Raw genomic sequence first — 17,072 nt, forward strand, 5'->3', positions numbered from 1 at the left:
AATAAAAAAACCCAGTGTTTGGCAAGAAGCCCCAAAGAACTATAGACTTCTTTCCCCTTGCCTAGTGCACTTCTGAGAACAAGTCACATGCAGGAGGGGCCGGCCCTACCCTTTCTGCTTTTTATAAGCGAGCTGACATGTTTGAACATTGTTCTCATAAGGAAGTACATGGGGCACCTTTTTTTTATTGCAAGTGCAGCACCCTTCTTAGTGAAAGCTTACGAACACATGTTTTGATGAAAGACTGAAAGCATTAAACGGAAGAAGTGAACTTCAGGTTTCTGGAGGGAAGTGCTGTGCTTGCAAGGCTGGCTCTAGCAAGACAAGTCTAGCCACTGGAAGAGGAGGAGAAAGAATTGAGATCAGCGAGCACCCAGGGTTGCTGGTGGGTGCAATAGACCTGGAAGGTAATAAGCTTTCTTTTCTTCTCTGAACTTCGTTTCTCTTTATAATGTTTCCCTTTACAATGTGCCCTTCCCAGCACAAGACTCTCTGATTCTTAGTTGTATACAGATTAAATGGATTAATTTAGGTACCAAACCATGTACTTTCAGGTTTAGCTGTGGTGTCAAAAAGGGAAGGAACTGCCCTGGGACTTTTGGAGCTGCCATACAAGCTTTGCTGCTGTTGGCTGTGTGCTTTGGAAATAAGAGATTGACCTATCAAGCCAAGCAGAGTAAAGTCCTTTTCTGCTAACCACACTACAGTTAGTTGTGGAAGGTTGAATTTAAAATTTGTATTCAGTGTATTCAGGTAGACTTAAATCCTCACCACCTGGTTCTTACAGGTCAGCCCAGTTCAAGCTAGGTCACCTCTTGGTAGTAAAATGCCTTCATTTACAACTGAAGGAAACTCTAATCCAAGCAAGTAAATGGTGGAGGTGACTCAGCAGGTGTCACACTCCCCTGAAATCATCAGTGAGCAGATCTGTTATTCCCTTTTTGCTCCCAGATCTTTGCTGCACAATGGCAGCTGATTTAGTCTACTGGAGTTCATAAATAATGTGCCTTACCATTTCTGCTGGTGCTGAAAGCCGAGTAGTGCATCACTTCTCTTCCAGAGGCTCAGTCTTCAGCAGTTCTCTCAGCTCTGAATATGGAAAATGGTTCTGGACAGCCGCAGACTAGCAGACACCTTCTCTTCTGAAAGACATGTATCAGCATAGACTTTTTTATATTTCATGCATTATATCTGTTGCACAACAGTGCTCATGAAAAATCTGTTGCCAGTAGGGGTGTTTTCCTTGGCATCCTAGTGTAGCTCTGCCTTCACTAGTTATGTTGCATCCTATTTAGTTAAGATTAAATAAGGGGCACATAATCCTTTAGTTTGCAAGTTAGTGCTTTCCATCAGAGGCAACTGTATTGCAGTACCACGTGGAGAAGGCCTTTCTGGTGGGCTTGTGTGTAAAACCAGCTTTCCACAGCATCTGTACAGTTTAAGATGGTTCAGTCTCTTGCACAGACAATACTTATCCATTAAGGGTTTTATGAGAATGACTGACTTGATATCTACAAAAGATTTCTTCAGCGAAGTGTGTTGCTTACATACTAATGAACTCTGGAGACCTGTGATGGTTCTGCTTTTCTCCACAAGAACTATCAGTAGGTTAGGATCATCCACCCAGAGGAAAGGATCTAGCTTGAAGAGCTAGGAGAGGACTCATGGTCTTTGCTTCCCCTTGCACGGGACTTCCCCTTGCACTATCACATACTGCTATGTACGCGAGAGCAGAGCTGAAGGGAAAGACCCACACCTGGGATGAGTCAGTAATGTAAACAGCAGTGCTTTTATTACTAGCACCTTTCTCCAGCATTGCCTCAAAAATAAAAGTGTTTTATTTAGAACTGGCATCCCAGACGAGCAACCGCATTTCTGTCTGCTGGTTGAGGGAGAAGCGCCAGACCAGACCTGAACAGCTTGGACTATCAACTCTCCAAGGACTGTTGGTTAGAATGAGAGGAAATGGCCTCAAGTTGCACCAGGGGAGGTTTAGATGGGATATTAGGAAATATTTCTTCACTGAAAGGGTTGTCAAGTACCCTGGCTGCCCAGGGAAGTGGTTAAGTCACCATCCCTGGAGGTATTTAAAAGACATGTAGACATGCTGCACAGGGACATGGTTGGTTTCTTAAAGGTATTTCCCAACCTAAATTACAATTCTATAATGATTCTGTGGTAATTTGGGGGGCCTCTTTCACTTCTCGTTTCTCCTTTTGCTATTCAGCCTTTCAGGGCAGGCACTGCCTCTTGCTCCAGAGCCATCTTCCTGTGCTTCCCTGGGGTTTGTTAGCGCTGGAGAGAGTGTACGTAACAGGGAATCGAGCCGAACAGCACGGTCACCACTGACATTGCCTCTGCTTGGTCAAGGTCCCTGAGCCTTCTGGAGGTAAATCCCAGGGCTGTCCGTGAGGCAGGGAGATGAACGTGCCTACGGAACGTTCTCTGAGCTCTGTGGGCACATAAGGAGGAAGGAGGGGAGGCATGCCAGCAGGGTTAGGAGGAGAGGAGAGACTGGGAAAGCATCAATCCAGCACCCAAGTTTGGGCTCAAGCGGAGTCTGTGGTGAGCACGGGGCCGAGAGGACTTGTAGAGTTAGCCACCATGGTGGTTTGCAGCTATACATGCAACTATAAATTAATAAATAACACCAATACAACTATTGAGAAATGGTGTAGCCAGGACACCACTTGGTCCAGCTTTGCCGAACACAGGCCTATAGCTGGCTGCCCTCCAAATCAACAGTTATTCCATCTGTACTTGAACCTCCAGGCTACACTTCCTCCTAACAAAGAGTAAACAGTCACACTGTTAGTTTATATCTTTTTTATGATTTTCTTTGTGTATCCTGCCCACTCAGCCTCGTATAATAAACTTCTCAAGCTTTTAGTTGAATATCTTTGCAGTTGGCCCAGGGTGGTGTTACAGTGCTACAAGTTGGGGGATTGGGTATTTTTGTGGACTTGAGCAAGTTTAGCCAGTCTTGGCTCTCAGAGACTCCAAAGGAAAGAGGGTTTTGTTGGTCATGCTGTTCACAGAAATCCATCTGTGTTTTTGCTAAATTTCTCTATCCTGGCAGATAATTCTTGCAGTGGATGGAGGGTTATAGCTAAATGTACCACTACGAGCGTTGGCAGTTCAGTTTCCATTTTCTGGGAAATGGCACGTGGATGTGACATTTGACAATGGGAAGAAAAGGTCTGGAGGAGAGTAAAGAGGGAGGAGGTAACACTGCTCCCTCAGAGCCTGCAAGCTCCAGAAGATAAATAATTTAGACCGGAGTTTTTAAATAGACAGAATGAGACCGTGCTGCTACTCTCCATAATCTGATCCTCCAAATTTCTTTTAATCATCCTAGGAAATAATATGCAGATTTGGGTTTTAGCAGGACTTCCAAGTAACTGTCAAACCAAATCAATGCCTGCATTAAAATATGTTCTTTACAGAAATTCATTTCTGAGAAAGAGTTCATGCAAAGCGAGTGCTGCTTCTGCAAAAGGCCTGGCTCATCTCTGACCCACACCAGATGGGATATTGGAAAAATAATGTGGTTATAGTATGAAGAAGTAAGTCTAAAGAGAGATTTAAGTCACAAGTTAAGATTTCAAACTTTAGAATTAACTGAAAAACAAGTTAGCTACTGGCAGTCTCCTTTATAAATGCTTGCCAGCACGTGGTGATACCTCCTTTCCTTGCTATTTGTAAGTAATGTCATAAATGAGCTATAAACTGTGACTCCTTGTTCTCTTTTACACTCCTCCGGCCTTCTTGTATACACAGGGGTGAGATTTCTTACCGAGACATCAGTGCTCAAAAAAGTCCCAGTAAGGAAGCTCTTATACCACATTTTTACCAGCATAATTTGTTTCATTTCTCAGAGGTTCCCCATCAGAGCGAGGTGCAGGTTTAGCTGTACCGCTGCATCTGATGTGCGAGTGCTTATTTGATGTTACGTACTGGCAAGCTGTAATAATACTGTACCTCCTGCTATCGGTCTGCACTTAGCCTCGTTCAGGAGACCAACCTTTGAACTCTTATTTGATTTTTATCTGTACAGCCACCTTGGGTAGGACTGTTCTCAACGTATAAGTAATAGCCCAGTGTACAGGGATGTGAGGGTTATTTAATGCTACTGTCGGTGCTGTTTGGGAATGAATTTTTATATTATTTTATGCAATTACTTTATAATTTTATCTATAGCTTATCTATTTTTATATGGCTATTTATATCTTTATATTAGTGAAAAATGAGTACATATGAATGCTACACAAATTATTTTAGATCTATGAAGTGTACCCATGGTAGGGAAGGCTATGCTGTTTTAAGTAGAGTCGGTATCTGATCTGAGTAGTGAGGTTATATATTTTCAAGGAGAAACCTGAGTTTGAATAAGGTATTAAATAATGAAAAAGAATGGCATAGCCTTTAAATTTTTCCCTCTATTTCTGGACAAACTTCAAAAATGAAATAAATGCTTGGTCTGGTTTCTGGGGCAAAGGGAAGTGCCTGTTCCTGGACTCATTGACTAGCTGAAGGGATTTCTTGTAGCCTTGCTTTCTGTGTAGCAGACACTGAGAAATGCAGTGCAGCTTAAAACACTCTTTAAGCTCCTCTGGGCTGCACTGGAAGATGGCCTCAAACAATCACGGGGCACAGAAAAGGTCCTACCTTTGCTCCCCTGCGTCCCGAGGGTGGTGTGTGCACCAGCACGCCCTTCCTACGTGCAGCAACGAAGGAGCAGGAGCCCCGTGCCTGTCTTGCATCATTTCACTTCTCCTTTGTTTTTTTCTGTATTTCTAGCTCTCACTTCTTTTTCTCCACTTGGTTTGTTTCTTGTAACAGCCTCTTGCTGACTTTTTCCTGCTGGGCTTTCAGTTTCCCTTGCAAGTTCATTAAACCAGCCTTCATGAACCCTGTGAGAAGATGCAGAATTCCTGCTGACCTTTTGAATATCTCAAGGCAGCAACCAGCAAGAGGAGGGGAACTTGCTCCCTCTCCCACAGCCTCCAAACTGCCCCGGCCGTGTCCAGCGAACAGGGACTCACCTTGGCATGACCTGGCGAGCAAGAGGTCTCGGTGCAGTATTGGGCCCTTCACAGGACAGAGCTTCTGCTGAAGCCCAGGAGCCTGTTCAAAGACAACGCAGTCTTGGATGCTATCGGGATAAAGCCTCATCCAAGAGTAGTGGGATGTTTTGCCACATGAAGTATCAATTTCTAAACACTGAATTGCAGCACACGGCTAGCAGAAAGCTGAGCAAACTGACACCCAGGATTGCGCTGGGAAGAAAATTTCAGAGGGGCTGGTGCCATGTGTTTGAGACACGGGTGGTGGTGTGTCAATAGCTTAACTTGAGCACAGTGGGAAATTATATTTTGGCTCACTCCTGGACTTAACCTAGCAGTTCCCTGAGAGATAAACAAGTAATCTTTCCTGTCTCTACCAATGGATGTTGTGAGGTTTTTTTCTCCACTTTTCCCCCCTTCTTCCTATCACGCTATGCCCATTCTCATTTCTTCAGTGACTGTCCTAAAGTGAAAGTGGAAGCCAATGATATCCCAGAGCAGTATCTGGAACATCCTTTCTCTTGAGGAAAAAACAAGGTCTCTAAAATGGGATGCAGACTGTGAGGTGCATAGATGCATTTAGCAGTGCAAGGTTAGAGGAACTGTGATATGACACTCCCAGGTTTCTTCCTCCTTGCCCTTTTACCCTTCTTCTCTCCCTTCCTTCTCTCCTTCCTCTTCCCCTTTTCCTTCCTCATCCCCTTCCCTGGTAAGGACAACGCTGAATATGTAAGCCATGAGTTTGGAGTTGGTCTAATTTCTGATGCTCATACATTTGGTAAGGGCAGTTTTATACATTTCTTTTCTTCCTTCTGTTGTCTCAGTAACACCACCAAAAACCAACTTATGGTGGAAGTGGGTCATCTAAGTTTTGTTATATTGGTTGCCTTCTGCAGCTAATGGCAAAACAGCACAGAGTGCCACAAACATTTTAAAAAAAAAAAAATTTAAAAGGTTACAAATGTGAAACTTAACCAAAGTGAAGTTAAAATCTTACAATAAAAGTGGCATTGAAAACAAGGAGACAAATCAGCTGGGCTTTGTTTCTCTCCATAACTTGCTGGGGCAGGGAAATCTTTTGATTAATCAGTCACTTCAAACTTTTTTATTAACCCCCTTTACGTGTGTCAGTCCTAACACCACCTGTATCCAGAAGACAAATGGTATCCATTATACCCGAGTAGTGAAATGAGATGCATGTGAGGTGAGGTGTCTGGTCCAAATAGAGGCGTTCAGAAGTTTAAAGCCAGACTTCTGCTAAAAATGAGCTAGTATCCTCCTGTGGATTTTCACGGGACTAGGATGGTTTACACCAGGTGAAGATCTGGTGCTTCATACATACATATATGACTTATTTCAGCCTCGTGCTTAGGAAAAAGAAAGTTTTAGGGTGATTAATAGATGGATCGGACTGCAACAACTTGTAGTTTTCTGGAGTTTGAAGGAAGCAGCTAGTAACTTCAGACCTCTCCAAAGTAAAGATCTGCAATTAAAGCACAGCCTAGCAATCTCCCTGCCTCTGAGCCTTGCCTCCCAGCACCTCTGAAGAGACAGGATACCCAGGTCCCTTCATACACCATTGCTGTGCCCACAGACACCTGCAGAATAAGGCTGCGCTAGAAAGTTGCCTCCTACGGAACAGCTGTCTGGTTGCTGTGAACTGGGAGGGACAGCTTGCTCTTATCCCAGTGGCAGAAGTTAAAAATACATGGGGAGCAAGGCAGCCCATTCCCACTGACTCTCCTTTGGACCCAGGAGGTGCATGGTGTGTAACTCCCACACATGAGTCTCCATCCTGCTGGATACGTATCAGCAACAGTGTTACGTTCAAAGCACAAATCACAGAATCATTCAGGTTGGAAAAGACCCTTGGGATCATCGAGTCCAACCATCAGCCCGACTCTACAAAGTTCTCCCCTACACCACATCCCCCAACATCTCATCCAAACGACCCTCAAACACACCCAGGGATGGTGACTCCACCCCCTCCCTGGGCAGCCTATTCCACTCTCTGACCACTCTTTCTGGGAAACATTTTTCCCTAATGTCCAGTCTGAACCTCCCCTGTTGCAGTTTAAAGCCGTTCCCTCTTGTTCTGTCACTAATCACCTGTGAGAAGAGACCAGCACCAACCTCTCTACAATGTCCTTTCAGGGAGCTGTAGAGAGTGATGAGGTCTCCCCTCAGCCTTCTCCTCCTCACACTGAACAGTCCCAGCTCCTTCAATCGCTCCTCACAGGATTTATTCTCCAGACTCTTCAGCTTCGTTAATAGCTGACTGATATTCCAGACAGGAAGAAATTAGCTTAAATTTGTCTCTGTCAGGCTGAGGGCACAGTGCGAGTGAATTTGGTACTTGTTTAAGAGAGGGCAATGGGGACAGAAGCCTCCTATTTTGACTTGTCAGCAACAGAGGCCCCAGTGACAGGTTCTGGGTATGTGCATAGTTTTGTTCGACTTTGCGTGGGTCATTGAGCAGAGGCGTTGCAGAGAGCCTGCTGTTGGTGGTCAGGGCCACCTGCTCAAACAACTAAAACCTCCCCTGGGCTCTGCAGAAGACACCTTTTTGAGAATTTAAAAAAAAAAAAAGCACAGCAGCTAGGTCACTGCATCGCAGCTGATCACTCCCGTTTCTTCCTCTTGTTGCTCTGGCTTCCAGGAGGCTGGTGGCAAATGGGTCCAGTGCTAAGCGAAGGTTTAAGAGTGTTTCAGGCTGTGGCTTGATGAGCTACAATACGTGGAGAAACAGGAAGATGGCAAAATGCATGTGTGCGCTGTGGGGTCGGTATGTTTATTTGGACATGAACAAGTTACACTAGATAAGTACCACCACACCACTCATTGCACGCTGTTAAACGTGCAAAATTGTTGACCTGAGTCCCCTGAAGTAAAAAGGCAGCTGGGAACATTATGATGGATAAATATCATAATTTTTCCTTGGGCTAGTTCTTGTTTGCTTTCCTACCTAGAGCACTCAGGGCCTGCATTTGTCAAAGCTTCCTCTGAAAGTTCAGTTCTGATGTATTTAGATGCTTGCTCATTTGAGCCACAGCGTAGGCTTTTCCTTTGCAGTGCTTTGATGAATCGTTTTTCTTTCCATCCCAAGAATCAGTTATTGTTATGGGCTTTCACCTTTTCATGCACTGTACCCCAACCATTGAATACTCCTTGAATTTCCTGATCTTTCCTGTCTAAGCCACCAAATGCAATTAAAACCAATGTATCAGATCTCTTGTTCCCATTCTTTGACGACCTTGATTGCCACCTGAGGTATTTCTCAGTAACCAAATTCTCTTCCTAGAAAACAGTGCTTCTCTGGCTCCCGGGTACTGCAATATTGTTCACATCACTGAGGTTTATAAGGTGTTTGGTGAAAGGTTCTCTAGAAATGTCAAATACTGGTTGGTATTAATGAAAAACAGGCCGTTCCTTAAGCCATTAAAACTAAGAATATGTTCTTGCAGGAACCAAGATGTCTTCGCCAAATGATGTCAGTATGGAAGAAATACCGCTGGAAGATGATGAGCGAGACAGCGTAGAATACAAGATCCTGATGGCCTATGCCCAGCGGCGACTGTCTAAGAGTAAATATGGGAAACTTCTGAAAAATGAGGCTAATGTAAAGAAACCATCATCCTCAATCAGAAGAAAAGTAGAGATTGACCATCAAAGGGATAAAGATGGACCAAGCCAAAGACTTTTTCTTCAGGGTGGCGTGACACAACAGCGCAGCAAAGAGCAAGCGAAAACAAAGAGATTGTCTACCTCTTGCCTATCTTTTCTCTGTGGCAGAAAAACGAGGGAAAAGCCCCCACTGGTGTTACCGCAGGGAAGTCGCACAGCACATTTCTCCATTTCTGAGACACAACCTGAGATCCTTCCACAAGGGAATTCTCAGCATCACACAGGTATGTCATAGTTCTTTCCTTTTGTTGCCTGGCTTTAACTCTCTCTCTAAATAGCTTAAATGCCTGGTGGTCTGTGGAAAAGGCAGGAGGAGGAAGGTGTTTTCTTCCACTTTTTGGTCACCTCTTATACTAGCTTTATTGATTTCTACTAAGGAAGGCAGATTCCCAGATCTTCAGTAGTGCTTGCCCACACAAGATTCATGCTTGCAACTGGCTTTTCTCTTTTCCATCATAAGGTGGTAAGTATCATATAATTGCACAGGTTGGGTTTTTTCCAAGCAATTGCACAGGCTGTTTTTTGTTTTTTTTTTTTATCCCAAGCATTGGCTTTTTCTTATTCATACCTGGTTAGAAAGAAAACATAAAACACTAGTCAGACTGCAGACTTCCACACTAAAATCAAGGAAGAGAAGTTGTTTGAAGGCCTGTTCAAGGAGCTTTATCATGCAGCAAATATTCCACACTAAAGACAGAAGTGTTAGATTCTGCTTGAAGCTCTGGTGCCAAGTAGTTGGCTGTGACCAGCCCCAAGCACAGAGCAGACCGTGTCTCCAGGCCACCTCTCATAACCCCCCCATGCATCTTAAATGGAAAGAGTCTTCCAGAGTTACCTAAGTCTCCTTTACACGTTGCTATTATACAAAGTCTGAAGCTGCCCTCCATGTGTTGGAAGAAGAGGCGGTAGGTGGCTGTAATCCATCTGGCATCCAGGGATCCCATCCACATAAGCCCCCAAAGCCTGTCCCACATCAGGTGCTGCACTGCAGGCAATAAGATCTTACCTTTCCTGCTCTGGATAATAACTAATATTTTAACTTCTCGTACAAGACTGGGAGAGGAGGATGAGGTATCCCCTTTAAGTTGCCATATTGCTGTCATATGGATAAGGTAGGGGGTTGTTTAATTTGTCCCAGCTTGATACTCTTGGTGTCACAGTGATTGCTCTCCCCTTTCACTGCATTTAAAGATATTTCTAAAAATTATCCACCACTGACTTCTCTCTCCAGCCTAATGCCCCACCCCTGACCAGTTTAACTGTCCTGGGCCAGCTCCTACCCACCAAGCCCATAACTCTCCCTGCTGTCAGTCTCTCAAGAAAGACTCCCTGCCTCAGCCCAGTGCCTTTCACTAGGGGGAAATAACTATAACTTTCCCTTGTTTGGTTGCCAGGGCCATATGTCAGCATCCAGATATCTGGTTTTACGTCCGTTTTATTTTCACATTGCGAAGGAAAGTGCTGGAGAGTTTGGGTGCAATCACTTGATGGCCCTGCCAACACATCACCAAGTTTTCTGCAGCATGGCCTCGAGGTAAAACCTCCCCGTGCTGGGTGTTAACCTCCCTGGGGATCCTTCTTGGCTCTAAATCTGGCCCTTACCTGCCCTTCAGCAGATTACTGGACCAATTCCTAAAACATGATTATCATTTATCACTTATACTTCTAGCAGCTGCACTACAAGCTTGGTCAGGCCATTCTAGAGCAAATGGGGGTGCTTTTGGGGATTACTTATCTAAATTGAAGGCCTGTTCAATTTAAACCAGTTGCCTAATCTTTAGTTTCTAAAGTAATGAGCAGCCCGATCCCCGTTCTGGAAGTTTAGCAGCTCCCTGACAAGCTCTACAGGCAGGTGAGGGGATGAAAATGTCTTGGGGTTGATTCACCAGTCTTAGAATGCAGTTTTTATTGTCTGCATTAACCCCTGCTGTCCCCACAATAAACTCTGCTCATGAATTTTACATGCGTTATGGGTCAGGTCGCTGCTGAGCTGGTCTTGATGTCTGCTGGTCACGCAGGAGCTGCCACTTGGCAGCGGTGGTGGGGAGACCGAGTTTTGCATCCCAAGGTCTGTGAGGTGAATTGTAAGGAATAGCATTTTTTAGATGAAGCAAACCTTGCACCAGCTCCTCCTGCTCTCTTTGCTATAGCAGGATCCCCGTTGGAGTGCCCTCACCGAGCGATGCCTCCAGCCAGTCAGGGTCCTGGTTGCTGAGTTCTCCCGATATTCATGTCTGTTTAATACAACAGTGTCAAGGACATAAGAAGCTTTTGTGCTAGAGGTGCCTCTGAAGTGAAGTCTACTTCTCCTCTGCTCAGGATTAGCCTGTAAGAACAAGGAAAGAGCATTCAAATACACCATCTTTTCTGAATCAGGACCTATATATGAACTAATCATGGGCAATACAACTCAGGCCTAAGATTCACCATCCTGTAGAGCAGAACTCTCACATTTCTTAATACATGGTGTGCTTCTGGCTTGCAAGGATGTATGCTGGTGAGCAACACTCACACTTGCTTCTGTATGGCCTCTGTATAGCTAACTGCTGCTCAGATACTAGAGAGGGGTTGTTCTGCATTACTTGTCTCTCTAAATTATTACCAGCTGATCTCAAGCAATAGCAAAACCCCAGCATGGAGAAATGTAGCTCTTGGTAACCTCTGGGCACTTCCACCTCAGGGGCCATGTAAATGGGTAAATCACTGAATTATTTCCTGGAAAGATTAATTGCTTTCTTTATTTCCCACCCTCCTCCCCAATCAGGTGAAACAGCAGATGTCAACCACATTGCAGACAAACTTGCCGAGCTTGTTACTTCCAGATCCCAGGAATCTCCTTCAGACGTGTCATTCAGGGTGATGTATCAAGCCCCACTTCAGGAACAAGACAATAGGCAGCCTGTTGATGGACATGAGGGCGAGGAACATGGTAAGGGTGAAGAATTTCATGCTGAGGGGCAGTACGTCAGGTTGGAATTGCACACTGAGGCATCCTCTAGACATGGTGAAGCACGCAGGACTCCTGCAGTAAGATGCTGTGAAGAAGGAAGTTTGCTTTGTCCAAGGAGGTGTGACATGAAGAAAGGAGGACGAAGGCAGTGACATAAGGTGGCAGAGCAGGGGTAGGAGTGGCAGGACTGGGGGCAGAATAATACATCGGGGCTCTAAGGCCAAAGACCAGTCGTTGGGGCAATAATGTCTTGGTCAATCCCTCTTTGGTGATGGGAAAACACTGCTCAATCTCTGTTAAAAGCCTGAACTGCTTGTCTTCCATGATGCCTGCAGAGATTTAGTTTTAATACAAGCTTTCTAGGGATTTCTGGTTACAAGAGGGATACTGCCATACTTGCATTTTCTAATCTGACAAACCCTGAGTTTGTCCCAACGAGTTGCAGAAGGTGTAATTGGTAATGATGAGGGGATTTTTTTTCTTCCCCCCCTAATTTTAAGTCCATTTTTGTGGGATTCCACTAAATTGCTCCTTTGTTCTGACTTGTTATCAGACACACCTCAAAGCCCAGAGGGCTGGCAGTGGGATGTTAAAGACCCTGCTCTTTCCCAGATTAACTGGAGCAAAACATCAGGCTGCATTGCTTACTCCATGCAGTACCTGCACGGTGCAGCTCCGAACAGTGAGCTTCAGCTTAAAACCCAGATACACAATTCTCTGTGAATTTGCCACAAAATAGCAGCTGTTTTCATGATTAAGTGACACAAAGGCTTTTGCCATAGTTTGCTATCTGGATTCTACTAGAAGGCTGCAATATTTATGTTACTTTTTTTCCTTAACAGATGAAGAAAAGATAATACAAACAATAGTTTCACTGTTAAGACAATCAGGGGACCGACTAGAAGAAAAGGTAACTCCTCCTCTTTTCAGGAGCTACACAGGCTGGGAGTGTGAGAGAGAGGTTACTCTTCTCTTGGGAGTGAATGTTTTGTAACCTAGCACGCTCTGTCTCTATCCTGAACTTCTCCTTCCACAGTTGGGGCTTTCTGAAACCTTCACCATTCATCCTGAAATCTTTCTTAAGACCAGAGGACTAGCAGGCATCTCTGTTGGGGTGGGGGAGGAAGGCAATAAAAAAGTTGTGCATTTCAAAGAGGAGTCACTCACATCATTCCCGTGGAGTTTCCTGGGACGTTGAGCACTTGACTGACCCTGAGAAACTCTTGTGTTCACATTAAATTTGACATACAAGTTGTTCCCAGCGGAGGGAGGGAAACTCTAAAGCTTTGAGAGTTCTTGTACGGAAAGGGAAATAAATCTTCTGTGTGCATTTTAGAAAGTCCTGCCCGAAAGTTATAGAAGAACCCCTGCCTGAGTCCATTAGTTGGAGTGCCTGTTTTTTCTGTTAAAAACACAGGGATTTGTTCCCTTTACTCCCTTCTTTAGCTGCCCCTTCTGCTCTGTAAAGATAAACTCCAAGATGGAGGACATGCTCAGCTCCTGCAGCAGAGGGGTACCCAGATGCAGTAAGAAGCATCGCAAAGACGGTGACTGAGCAAAAGAAGCTCAGCACAGCAGCTCTTGCCAGCACTTCTCATAACCTTGCCTCTACTGTCATCTTCTCACTGCTCCTGTGTTCCCATGTCTCCTCACCTGCAGGTCTCAATACCAGGGTCACACTCGTTTCGCTTTCTTTCTCTCTTTCCGCTTCTTTCATTCAAAAAACTGAAGATTATTTTTGAGGAAAAAACATAGAGCCACCTCCAGAGCCTGAGGGAGCAGCTTTGCAGCGAGATGGGGGTGTGTGTGTCATCTCTGGCATTCCTCACCATGATTAGACCATATTGCATGTATTACCTGGAGATGCTCTCCTTTCCCGATGAGATGGGGAAAGCAATTCTGACAGAAGTGGCTCGATTTAACAAATCCTTATTCTTATTTTCAGATCAAAAAGGACAGGGTTTTCCATCAGTGTTTTAAAGACATGCTGTCCTACACCTTCTTCGAGAGGATCACTGATACGTTCCTGGAGGATGTCTCAGCAGATTCAACAAACGAGCCAGGAGGCCAAGTACAAGTCACAAAAGTTGCCTTTACAATGGAAGTTGCCACCAGACTTACCGCTGTGGACAACCATCCCATGAACCTGGTCTTGGGCTTCGGATTAAAGTACCTCAGAGAACACTTCAGGCCGTGGATTCAGGACCAGGGTGGCTGGGTATGCATTTTGCCTCCCTTGACTTGTGCTTCTGGCCCCCCTAACATGGGCCAGAAGCAAACCAAACCAAACTGCATGTTCTTTAACACAGTGCATACTCCAGCTGTGGAATTACTTGCTAGAAAACATCTTCTATGCTGAATGTTTTTTATTTACATATGTCCAAAAATCAATAGAAGACATTCGTGGAGGGTTGTTAAGTATAAAATACCATTCCCGGCACAGTCTCTCCACCACAAATAGCTGAAGGCTGGAAGAAACACCAAGAAACGTCATACTTGCCCTAATCCTATACTTCTCCGTAAAAGTGTGCTGCTGGCAAGTTCTGGGGACAGCACAGTAGTTCAGGAGTTCATACAGTCATCCTAGTCCTTTTGTGCTTCATGAAATGAATGGAAACATTCAGCAGGTGCACAACCTATATCCATAAGAATAGACAGCACATGAGGCCAGGAAATCCTCCTGGCAAACCTACTGGCTGACCTCAGCAGAGCTGAAATTAGGGTGAGGGTCTCCATTGCTTTTAAAATTGTAACTTTTCTTTCTATGTTACAGGAGAAGGCTCTGACTTCACCGGATCAGGAAGAAGTAGAGTAATCATCACTGAATTCATTCGTCAGGGTGCAGGAGCCTTCAGCTAAGGAACACAGGATCTTACCACAATCCAACGCCGCAGTGATTAGTGGCTATATATTTTTAATTTTTCCATGGCTAACTCTGATGGGTAACACTCCCCCTTCTTAAAGCCAGTACTGATGTAGAAGTGTTCTTCAGTGGTTATGAAGGCACCTCCAACTCCCCTGGAACATTCAGCCCGATGGACAGCGATTTTAGGTACCTTTCCGAGTAGAGATGCTTGCCACTGCTCCTGTGGATGGGTGTTAAAGTGAAAACTGAGGGAAAATATCAAAGTATGCAATCAAGAACCACTGGACTGTGATCAACCATCCACCAAGTGAGACAAGTGCTGCCACTTTTCGGTGGTTCACAGCCGTAGCATCTGTTATGAATCCCACAGTCTCTCGTTACAAGACATACCAACACACTGCTATCGGTTTCCTCTCTCTCCTCTTTCTCTGATTAGGTTCTCCAAAGTACTGATGCCATTTTATACTTCTAAAAGGGACCAAGTAAGGCAAAGGAGGGGTTTTTACTCCAGTGCCTTCCCCATTCCCCCAAGAAAAGAGACTTGATCTACCTACAGATGCTTTTAATTTGAACTCTTCTGTTTTAAACCCCTTCAAAGCATAGTGCAATAGATGTTGACTTTTACAACATTATTTTGTCCATTAATGTGGAAGATACAAGCCCTGTGTGAGCTTTGTAGTCTGAGAAATTTAAAACTTCTCCTACCATGTCAGTTTTCCTCCTTATTCAAAAGGAGCTTGGTGCTATGTGTAATCTCAGGGATTTCTCCATAAACTGAACTGGCCCTTCAGCCACGGAAAACAAGTGATCTGATGAGAGTTCTTGAATGTTATGTGTGGCAGTGAAAGGAACAACAGTGCATCATTTAGAGTAGAGGCGGATGACAGCAAAACTATTCATGATTTTGAGGCTTGGTTTTGTGGCCCATTTAGTTGATGACTTCTGGATTTCTGGGCCCCGCAAATCCCCAGTGGAAGAAGAGGGGACTCAGGAGAACTGCTGAAGCTGTAAAACCGTGGCATCGCTTCTGTGACTTTCCAGAAAAAACAGGTAATGTTTCCCGAAGAGGCTCTATCCTCTCAGTAAGATACCCTTCCATTACAGGTGCTTATTCTGTACAAGTACGTTAACTACAAAGATTGCACAAAGAAGTGATTAACAAATAATTAATTTGAATGAAAATGATAAAAAGCATTTTAACTGGATGTGTAAAATACACAATGCTATCAAAGATCAAGTGTTTTTCTAATAAACCTTAAACTTTTGACTCATGCATAGCAAACTCTGCCTCTGTTTGGACACGTATGTGTGAAACAAAAGACAGAGAAGGTGGAAGCAAGTTACCTTTGTTTCCTTTCTTCAAAGGATTTGGGAAATACTTGATATATCTCTACACTCTAATTATAAGATTCCCTTAGTTTTAAGAACATCCACTCTTTCTGATCACATCAGATGTCCCCAAAGGGGGATGATTTGTGGGGGAGAGGCAAGAACTTACTCAAAAGTTCAAAGTGTTGTTCTTCTCCTTCTGTCTCTTTCTCCAACATCTTTTTCTTATGGAAAAAAATTGTGAGGTATTGTACCCTTCCACACATTGGAGGCTGCTGCTTTATTATAAATTTGATTGGTTTCTAAAGCAGGCTTGTTAGCTAGATCTTGGCTCTGAAGAACTCGATCTGATTCCATTTTAATTGCACTAAGACTAGACTCGGTCTGCAGGCGTACACCGGTTTGCCATTAGTTGGGTGCTAGCTCATGGAAGCCACTTTTTTCATTTTTTCTGCTTGAATAACAGTCTGCTGTTTAGCGAGGGGCAAATTCTGTGTTTGTGAGCGTGGTTTTCCAGCTGAAGGTTTAGCAGCCCAAAACCCACACTTGTCCCTCATGCCCAGTTTGGTACCTTAGGGCTAGTTTCCTGCCAAGAGCGGAGCCAACAGCAAAATAGACCGACTTGAATAGGAATGCAAAAACTAGCCATCTAAGAAAAGATATTTAGCTGGTTTTTATTTTTCTCTGGGTTGTTGAGAGGGATTTTTTTTTTTTTTCAGTAACAGTAGGGGCCAGCATAGGAAATCAGCCAAGTGAGCTGTTTCTTATTTAGTCATTCTTACATTTGTCATCCACATCAGTTAGATTTTAAGAGCCATCTACTCCTTTTATGGCAGGGATCTGTGGTAACCTCCTTGCTGGAACGATGGCTTTGGTTTATTCGAAGAGCAGTCAGCAAGGCTGAGCACTGAGCTGTTGCCGCTGCTGCTGCCTGGCATGAATTAACAAAGCTCTACTACTGGCTCAACCAGTCTTCGCCTTGCTGCTTTTTTAATCTGCGATGACTAAACGAGCGGCAGACAGATGCGTGCGTTTTGGGTGTGTATGGAAGGGGAAGGGATGTTGTGAGGGAGGACAACTGGCCATGCCCTCGTTTTACATTAATCTCTCACAAGACATCCCTGTATTTAGCTGTAGGAGCCTCTGGTGCCAATTCAGGGCGTTACTGTAAAAGACA

At 44.4% G+C, this 17,072-nt stretch overlaps 1 protein-coding gene across 1 annotated transcript; it reads left to right on the forward strand.

Moving 5' to 3' along the window:
• The first annotated feature begins 244 nt into the window (after nucleotides 1–244).
• On the forward strand, nucleotides 245–15,034 carry BCL2L14 (BCL2 like 14). Its single transcript, XM_074825282.1, has 6 exons — nucleotides 245–407; nucleotides 8,531–8,974; nucleotides 11,515–11,679; nucleotides 12,543–12,610; nucleotides 13,646–13,918; nucleotides 14,474–15,034. Exons 2-6 carry the CDS (start codon nucleotides 8,539–8,541, stop codon nucleotides 14,513–14,515), a joined length of 984 nt encoding a protein of 327 aa, XP_074681383.1. The 5' UTR covers nucleotides 245–407; nucleotides 8,531–8,538; the 3' UTR covers nucleotides 14,516–15,034.
• The last annotated feature ends 2,038 nt before the right edge of the window (nucleotides 15,035–17,072 follow it).

The sequence above is a fragment of the Strix aluco genome, chromosome 5 (assembly GCF_031877795.1).
Source record: "Strix aluco isolate bStrAlu1 chromosome 5, bStrAlu1.hap1, whole genome shotgun sequence".
NCBI lineage: Eukaryota > Metazoa > Chordata > Aves > Strigiformes > Strigidae > Strix > Strix aluco.